General features: G+C 41.9%; 1 protein-coding gene across 3 annotated transcripts in view; it reads left to right on the top strand.

Moving 5' to 3' along the window:
* Positions 1–150: 150 nt before the first annotated feature.
* Positions 151–9814, top strand: part of Ddx10 (DEAD-box helicase 10) — a 341323-nt gene continuing 331659 nt past the window's right edge. For all 3 annotated transcript variants that reach the window (XM_074066768.1, XM_074066769.1, XM_074066767.1), the window contains exons 1-3: positions 151–459; positions 8144–8204; positions 9405–9535. In XM_074066768.1, coding sequence (XP_073922869.1) covers positions 274–459; positions 8144–8204; positions 9405–9535 — 378 coding nt within the window. In that variant the 5' untranslated portion in view covers positions 151–273. The remainder of the gene's footprint in view (positions 460–8143; positions 8205–9404; positions 9536–9814) is intronic.

The following is a 9814-nucleotide window of genomic DNA, read 5'->3' as shown; positions in this document are numbered from 1 at the left end:
GCTCAGCCCCTCCAGTTCCCCAGACCTCTCTGCTTCGGTTTCTCCAGAGCGCTCCGCCCTGCGGAAGCCAAAGCACCAATCATCGCCCGCACTTTCCTCTTCGTCATCGGTGCGTGCCGGGGCATCAAAAGCTCAGGGGCGGGGGCTCCTGTGTTTGCGCATGCGCCCTTGCGCACCTTCCCCACGCTGGTTCGTTCTCCGCAGACTGGTACCTCAGCTTGGCCTTAGGTTCGTAGCGTTTGGGGCGATATTTGAGTTGTGGTTACCGCCACAATGGGCAAAACTGCAGACTCTCTGGGTCCGGGGGCCCGACCCGACCCGGTGAGGAGTTTTAACCGTTGGAAGAAAAAACACAGCCACAGGCAGAACCAAAAGAAGCAGTTGAGGAAGCAGCTGAAGAAGCCCGAATGGCAGGTCGAGCGCGAGAATATCAGTCGCCTTATACAGAACTACGGGAAGGTGAGGCGAGGGCGGGGACGGGCGGGGGTCACCGTGGCGGGGGTTTTTGGGGAGGGGGAGGGGCGGACCTGTCGCTGGGGACCTGGCCTGGGCCTCACCCTTCTGTTAGTCCTCGGGGTTGGGGAAGGAAGCGGGGTGCGAGATGCCGCCGGGGGTCCTGTTGAGGTCTCTCGGGTGGTCTGCCGGGTGTCACCACCCAGGACTCCTGCTCTTCCCTGTGTTCGAGAGAGTGATAGAAATGCGGGGGTACCTCAGGGCGGGGGGACTCCTGTTGTAATGATTACAGCAATGGAGGAGTAAGAATAGTGACAGTAATAGAAATAACGTACTGGGGTCGTATGACGATGTACTTGTGCTTGGGAAATACGTACTGTGATACTTAGGGAAAAGGATGGAAATAACGGCACGTAACCTTTTCAGGTACTTCCCATGTGCTTTACACGACTTCTTTGACCTCTTGTGAGGTGTGCATCTTACCATACCCAGTTTACAGAGGAGAAAACTGAGGTTTGGAGGGGGTAAGAAACTTCCCCCAGGCTCTCACGTCTGCTAGGTGGTGTGGAATTGGAACCTAGACCCGTGTCTTTCTAAGTAAAGCCTTTGTTTTTGTTCATTAAGCCAGACTGCATCCCTCAACAACATCGTCCATCCCCTGTCCTGTGCCAGTTACATTTTCTTTCTTTGCTTCATGTTCCCACTCAAGACTTGATGTAGAAAAGCTGGGCTGCAGGTCGGTTTCTGTTGCTTGTCATTCCCCCAATGTAGCTGATGTTCCCAGATGAGGGTCCTTGTAGTTTTCATTTTCACCTGCCGACCTCTTTCCCTGCATTAGGGTTCCTTAGGAATGTCAGTTCCTCTCCTTCCCATCCCCTGTAAATCCCATGTATGTTCTAAGCCACTCAGTGACTGCCCCCTTTCTGGTGTAGTATAGTCAGGGACTTAACAGGTGGAATATTTCTGGAATCAAAGTCATCACTTGTCGTCCTGGTAAAGCCTTCTTTTCATTGTCACTGAGATCAAAACTAAGGTTAGGTAGAGCTCAGTTTAAGAGTTTGGGTTTTCAAGTTCAGATGATGATTTGATCCTGGCTCTTGCTCACCATTTGTGTGATTTTGGGCAAGTTGCCTACTCTGTTAGCTTCCTTTTTCTTGTCTTTAAAAGGCATGATAATAGTACCTACCTTTTAAGTTGTGGAGTTAGTTAGATAATGCATGGAAAGCATTTGCACAATGCCATCACATAGAAATATTCCATATATTAGCTGTTATGTTATTATTGTTGTATACACAGTCTTTAACAAGCCATTATAAAGCTAATTACTTTTGGATTTTGTTTTGGACTGTGAGTAGAATTTCTTAGCCTCAGTCCTTGCTTAATTTATTCCTATGGACCAGTGACTCTTTGTATTTTACCCAGAACTGATCTGAGTTTATGTGGAGCTACTCAGTTTTCTCCCTGTAACACAAAAGCTGCCATAGAAATACTTAAAGGAATGGCTGTTGTATTCTAGTAAAACTTTAATGAGTGAAACAGGTGGCTGATTGGCGTTGACTTGTGTTACACTCCTCGAATGTATTTTCCATACTGCTTTTGCTAAAATCTTTTTTTTTTCCCTTTCTCAAGAAGAGGAAAAGTCCAGTCATTTTACTCTTGATTAAAACCCCTCATTGGCTCACAGTTACTCTCAGGAAAATTGTCAAACACTTTAGTTTGTCAACGTATTCCAGTGTAGTGAAAGAGTTTGTTATTACTGGTCAGGTAGATCTGGTTTAAATCTCACTCAGTTTATCTTTTCAACATTTCTGAGCCTAGTTTTCACATTCAATGAACAAATTATTAACCACTGAGAGAGTTTATAAGGCTCAAATGAGATAATGTATGTAAAGCAAGTGGTATATAATGGCCGTATGTGAAGGAACCACTTGTAGTTTAGTGAATTGGCCATGTTTTTTGTCCTGATACTTGCTAAGAGCATATTCCTAACTCCACTCTAGCACACATACTTGTCCTTCAGCATTTAGTTCAAACTTCTCTTCATGACCTTCCAGATTGTTGCATCATTAGCATTTTGAATATACCATTATTATAGTATTTGCCACCTGGCCGTGATGATTAGCTTTTTAAAAAACTTCTTTGTAAACCCCCCCACTGCACCATGAATCTCTCAAGGTCAGAAACCAATGATTTGCAAATGCTCCTTGACTTCTTGAGATGGGCTGTGTTTCCATAAACGTGTAAGTTGAGAATATTGTAAGTGGAACATAACATTTAACACATGTACCAAATGTTATGGCTTAGCAACATAGTTCTCTGTAGATTGTCTGTTGTTTACATTCATAATCTCGGGGCTGAGTGGGAACTGTGGTTTGTTGCCAGTACCCAGCATATCAAGAGAATATTTTACTGGGAAAATCAAAATTCTGAGTTTAAAGTATAGTTTCTACCGAATGTGTATTGCTTTTGCATCATCATAAAACTTGAAAGATTGTAATTGAACCATTATAAGCCAGTGACTGTTTTTACTCATCTTTGCTCTCCCCAGAGACTGGTAGCATTGTGCTTATCCTCCTTGAGTAGATGCTCAGTGTTTAGATCCTGCTGGGTATAAGACCACACCTTTTCTAGATAGCTTTGCTCTGCTTGGCAGCATTGATTCATTCTTTTTGGTCACTTAATAATTGCTAACATTTATCAAACTTTTATGCATGTTGACTTACTATATCTTCAGAACAACCAATCTAAGATATTGTTCCCATTGTACAGGTGAGAAACCTGAAGGCACAGCAATGTTAAACAGCTAGTAAGTCAAAAAGGAGGTCTAGGTCTGATAGTCCAGGTCTGATACCAGTGCTCCAAACTACTACACTTTATTACATCGTATGTATTGAACAGCTGTTTAAGTTCCAGTGTTTTCTCTAAGTTGAAGGAGCAGCTTCCATTCTATCTCTCCAGCATAGTTCTTTTGTTTGTTTGTTTTGGTTGGTACTGGGGTTTGGACTTAAAGAGCTTGCAAAAGGTAATATGTAACTCAGTATCGTACAGTTAGGGGCTGGTATAATTGGAGGAAAAGATAGAGTGAATTATATTCCGTATGTCACTGTTCCTGGCCAGGTGTGCTAGGAAGAGCTCATTTCCTCTGGGTCTGCTGCTGTCTTCCTGGTGGTTGTGGCTGCAGGCCTGGCTTGGTTAGCTGAATATGGGCTGGATTTTGGCCCCCACACCTGAGCCTTACCTGATGCCACTGTGTGCAGCCATTTATAGTGGCTATGAGTGGAGCTGTTCTTTAATAATGAGTTCACCAGATGGAAAAGACTGGCAAGGACTTTCTAGGTGGAGGGAACAGCATGAGGAAATACAGGCGACATGAAAACATGTGGTGTTCTTGAGGGAGGAAACACTCCTTGAAATGTCTCATGTGTCCTTCAATTGGCTTTAAACTGGGCTGGAGAAGAGGGTTGAAGATAGACTGTGAGTGGTTGTGGAGATTATGGTAGGAAGAAAAATGACCTCCTAAAATGGCCTCATCCCAGTTCCTAGACCCTGTGACCATGTTGCATAGCAAGGGGTAATTGAAGATTGCTCAGCGGTGTATCTTAAAGGATGGTGATTATCAAGGTGAGTCTAAAGTACTCTTCAGTGGCTTAAAATGTTTGAGTCCAGTCTGGGCAACATAGTGAGAGAGTGAGACCTCTGCTCAAAAAAGGAAAAAGAGAAAGGGGCCATAGCCAAGGAAAATGGAAAAGACAAGGCAAGGGACTCCCCTCCAGCATCAGCAGAAAGGATGCAGCCTTGCCAATACCTTAATTTAAGGGAAGAGAAGCCCATTTGGGACTTCTGACCTCCAGAACTGTAAGGTAATAACCTGTTGTGTTAAGCCACTATGTGATGATTTGAGACAGCTAGTGAACATTTCATTTATAGAGGAGGCCATGCTCAAGACCCTTTCCCTGGAAGCATTGGGGAGTCTCTGGCTCACACTTAGAGGATTCATTTGAGTTGTAGGGGCCTGGAGGCTGAAAGACCTTGTGGGAGACGTGGGTATAGTCCAGGTGTCTTGTCCTCTGAGAAGCAGATGCCAAGTTGGGTTGGGTGAGTTGGAGATTTGTTGGGAGAAAATGTCTCTGAAGGGTGAAGGAAAAGTGGGTGGGCAGAATCTCAGACTGCAGGTCAATGTTAAGAAGGCTTTGGTCAGCACGATGGAGAATCCTCCTTCCAAAGTTGAGGGTGTAAAATTTAGGAAGCTGTGGCTTTGGACTGAATCCCTGCGCTGGTCTCAACACATCAAAGTATGGTAGAGTTTAATCATCGTAACAGGTTTGACTAGTTGTAAGGCTCTGTAGCCGGTTAACTAGTTAGGTTGTACGGTTAATTAGCTAAGTGTAACTAATTGGTTTACTAGATGTACCCAATTTAGTTGTTTTCTATGGCTCACTTATATCTTCCTGTAAAGGGTGGCTGTTCCACTTGTTGGAGTTCTCAGACCTGTGTGGTTCTGGGAGCTACCCAGATCACAAACTGTTTTTGTTTTGATCAAATAAATGGTATCAGATTTTTTTGGTCTGAAGAATTTTCCTTCTAACACCCATTAGAGGAACTCCTACACCAACCCAACCTGTAGGAATGAGCCTGCAGTAGTCTGACAGACCCCATTATCTGCAGGGGATACATTCCAGACCCCAGTGAATGCCTGAAACTGGATAGTATGAAACCCTAAATATATTGTCTTTTCCTATACATACATACCTGTGATAAAGCTTAACTTATAGATGAGGCATAGTAAGAGAGTAACAGCAATAAAATGGAATAGGTAGAACTGTATTGCTCTAATAAAAGTAACTTAAAACCTATGAATTTGTTGTTTTTGGAGTTTTCAGTGTAATATTTTGGACTGTGGATAGGCAAAGCCATGGGTAGGGAGACTGCTGTTGAGCTCAGCCATTAACTGGGAGTAACCCAGGTGAAGAAGGCCTTTTCAGTGGTGGATCATAGGGAGACAGCTAGCGCTGTCAGTCAACTCTACTATGCTCCCTGAAGCAGGCCATCTGAGGGTGTATTTCTAAGGGCATCACATAGGTGTGTATGTGTGAGATGAGAGAGAACTGGGATTTGAGGCTTACTGAGAAATGTTGAACTATTTGCTTTAGTTCAGTAACTGTTCTCACTATTTCTGACAGACTCACCCTTGGCATATCAGCTGTGCTATGTAGAAACTGCATTCTAATCTTTTTTTAAAAATTGGTCTGGTGTGATTGGAGGTAGATGGCTTTTCTTCTCTTGATTGTGATAAGTGGAACATATAAGGAGTTTTTATCCTTTTTGTTTCAGATACTATTCACTTCTGTAAGAAACAGGTGTTACTGATGTTGTGAGGTGTAGAAGAGGGCATTTGAGTGATGCTTGCCACTGTTCGCCAACTTTTCCACCAGTGTGGAAATCTTTAATAAGAACCATCCCTAAACTACCTGTTATCTGGATTCAGAAGGAGATTTCTTTTAGGGAGTTTGAGGATTGTGCAGTTGGGGTATAGGGGTGGTTATTTCTAAGAAAGGAATAAAGGGAGGGGCAAAGGGTGGTATTTTGTGTGTAGGAACTGTGGTCATCTTCTGTAGCTTCAAGTATTCCTTGAAATACAACTGAGAATCTTCTAGAGTAGGGGTTGGCATACTTTTCTGTGACGTATCAGGCTTTGTGGGGCATTCAGTCTGTCCCAGCTACATGACTAGCTGGAGCTGTGCTTCAGGGAAACTTTACTTACAAATACCGGGTAGCAAGCTGGATTCGACCTGTAGGCCATAGCCTGCAGACCTCTGTTCCAGGGCATCAGCAAAATCAAAACTTCCTTTTCTTCCTCTGTGACCTCTTTGAAGGTTATGGCATATAGTTCTGTATTGCAGTGGTGACAGTGGTGTGTTGGCACAGGTATGTTCTTTCTGATTCTCCTTCTAGGAGGTTAACAGACTGTAGAATGACGGGCCATCCTCGCCTGTGCCCTGTCTGGTGGACTGCAGACCAGGCAGCCGGTCTCCTTCCTCCTGTGGGCAGGCATTCCATTCCTTGTGAAAATGACTGGGTAGCTGATGGCACCACTGTGCAAAGGAGGGTGTCATCTTAATGTCCTGCTTGGAATATTGTCAACTGAGGTTCCTCGCTGGGAATTTTTATTTTATTCATATGTCCATGCAATGTTTGGGTCATTTCTCCCCCCTTTCCCCCACCCCTTCCCTTACCCCCGCCTTACTTCCCCTTACCCCTCGCTACCAGGCAGAAACTATTCTGCCCTTATCTCTAATTTTGTTGAAGAGAGAGTATAATCAATAATAGGAAGGACCAAGGGTTTTTACTAGTTGAGATAAGGATAGCTATACAGGAAGTTGACACGCATTGGTTTCCTGTACATGTGTGTTACCTTCTAAATTAATTCTTCTTGAACTAACCTTTCTCTAGTTCCTCGTCCCCTTCTCCTGTTGGCCCCAGTTGCTCTAAAGTATCTGCTTTAGTTTCTCTGTGTTGAGGGCAACAAATGTTATCTAGTTTTTGAGGTGTCTTACCTATCCTCATACCTCCCTTGTGTGCTCTCGATTTATCATGTGATCAAAGTCCAATCCACTTGTTGTGTTTGCCCTTGATCTAATGTCCACATATGAGGGAGAACATACGATTTTTGGTCTTTTGGGCCAGGCTGACCTCACTCAGAATCATGTTCTCCAGAATAAATGATTCTTTAATGCTGAGTCTGCTTTCTCTCCGATGAAACTTGGAATAACTTGTATGGATTAAGACAGTGTTTTAATATTTGTTCTTTCCTTTATTTAAGGATGGAGAGTAATCATGCCTGCGCTGTGTTAAGAATTGTGGGAAAAATGATTGTGTAGATTGTAAATCCCTTTATTACCTAGAGTGTAATTTAAATAAACGAACCTTACAAATGCAGCTTTCCCCTTTTGTGAGTTATGAATAATTTGGCAGCATATTCCCATATCTGAGCAGTAATTCCTGAATTCAACATCTGTAATGAAACGATTCTGAGTATCTAAAATGAAGTTCAGGAAATTGGATTTATGCTAATGGAGAATGGCAGTAATGAACATTTGAATAACATAAAGTTAAAGGATAATATGTTATTGTGACTTCAAAACATGATCTAAACACATCCAATTATTTTGAAATAATGCTCCTCCTTCACTATACTCCAAATGAAACAGTAATCAGGTTAGGTTTCATATGCCACTTTTGTATGAGTAAAGCTTTGAAATGTGTGTGCTCTCAACATATATTTCTCTAGTTTCTTTCAATCTTTCATGGGTGTAAATAGAAGTATCCTCATCATGGCCTTCTTAAACTGAAAGCCCTTGAAGGATGATTGAAGTAAATTTTCCTCCTACAATCAAGGTAGTGATGACTTTCTTTTACTTACATGAAAGATGTATGTTTTGAATTTTTTTGAGTGGTTGGGATGGTTAAAACTTACATAAAATATAAATTGATAACAACCTCCTTGAAATATGTTTCATTTTAGAAGAATGATGGCTCTTATTTACAAGTGATGGTTGAATGTAATGATGTAGCGCAAGGGTGATCTAGGCAGCACAATGTAGAGAAAAACATGGTCTTATTGTGAAATTAATGAATTGTCCAATAGATTATTTTGTCTTATCTGACCTTGCTTCCTTTTATTTTTTTCCAGATAAATGTAAATGAAATTACAAGATTTTCAGATTTCCCTTTGTCTAAAAAGACATTGAAAGGTAGGTAGATGGTCATCTTAGGATAAGTTATTGGATTTATTGATGACTTTTTCCCCCCCAGAAAGGAGATGGCTTAGAGAGAGGTTGACCTGAAAAATGTTATTTTGACAAACAATTTCAGTGTCAGGAATACCTATAAAACACTGAGTTTTAACAATTGTTACTCTCATTCTTGATTGGTTAAAGAATATTAGTTAAAAAGATTTCAGGAGCTTTTGAGTAATTAGAACAAAACCTAATTGTGTTAGTTAAAACAAGCAAGAGAGCAATCAAAAATATGTCATACATTGTATTAGTTCATTAGGGCTGCCATAACAAAATACTAGACTGGGTGGCTTAAGCAGTAGAAAATTTTCCCCAGTTAGGAGGCTACAAGTCCAAAATCAGGATGCTGGTAGACTTGTTTCCCTCTCAGGTTCATAAAGGAACAGTCTGTCTATTCTTGCCTTGCAGATGGCCTCCTTCTTGCTGCCTTTTTTTGGATAAAAACTATATATTTACTGTATATAACATGATTTGAAATATGTCTACATTGTGGAATGGCTAAATCAAGCTAATTAACATAAGTTTTACCTTATTCACTTATTTTTTCCTATTTCATAACAAGACTTAAGATCTGGTATCAGCAATTTTTAAGCATACACTATATTATAGTTACAGTCATTGTGATTTTTCAGTAGGTCTCTTGAACTTACTTGTCTCACTGGAAATTTCACATCTTTTGAGCAACATCTCCCCAATCCCCTCACAGCCCCCAACTTCTGGTAGTCACCATTCTATCCTTTGCTTCTGTGAGTTTGGCATTTTGGATTGCTTATGTAAGTGAGGTCATGTGGTATTTGTCTTTCTGTGCTTGGCTGTTTCCCTCTAGGTTCATCCATGTTGGTACTCTAAGCCCTGGGCAATAAGCCTCTGCCTTGGGTACCTAGAGTAATAAGCTTCCAGCCTTGAAAGCTTAGAGCTATAAGCCTCTGGTTCTAATGGTTTAGAGCCTAAAGCCTTGGGGTTTGGAAGCCCAGCCAGTGAGCCTCTGGAACAAGGCTGTCAGCACTAAGGGAGCTTCCCTTACCTATCTGTAGTTTGTATCCAGATAGAGTAAAAGACCCCCTAGCCAGCAATTTGTGACAAAGGAGCACACAGTTTAGCTTGAAATACCTGTAAGTTTTTTCTGAAGTATCATTCTTCCCTCTACGCTGCCAGGTTTGCAAGAAGCCCAGTATCGCTTGCTAACTGAGATACAGAAGCAGACCATTGGATTGGCTTTGCAAGGTAAAGATGTACTTGGAGCTGCTAAAACTGGATCTGGCAAGACTTTGGCTTTCCTTGTTCCAGTAAGTATATTTGTATTTGGTCAGATCCTCTTTTATACAGTTTTATAATGTTCTGTGCCTACAGGGAAGCAAATAATTATGTAAAGAATTATTTTCATGTTGAATTTCATTGGCTAGAATGAAGCTTTGTCAGACAGGAGCCATAGCTGTCTTGTTTCCCACCATATTCTCCATATTCCCCAGCTCCTAGCACAGTGCCTTGCCCATGGCAGGTACTCACTGACTTAATTGAATGAATGAATGCATGTGTCTTGACAAACCATTGCATTCCTGAAGGAT

This window comes from Castor canadensis, chromosome 2, assembly GCF_047511655.1.
Source record: "Castor canadensis chromosome 2, mCasCan1.hap1v2, whole genome shotgun sequence".
In the NCBI taxonomy this organism is placed as follows: Eukaryota; Metazoa; Chordata; class Mammalia; order Rodentia; family Castoridae; genus Castor; species Castor canadensis.
This window is presented reverse-complemented; position numbering and strand designations above follow the sequence as displayed.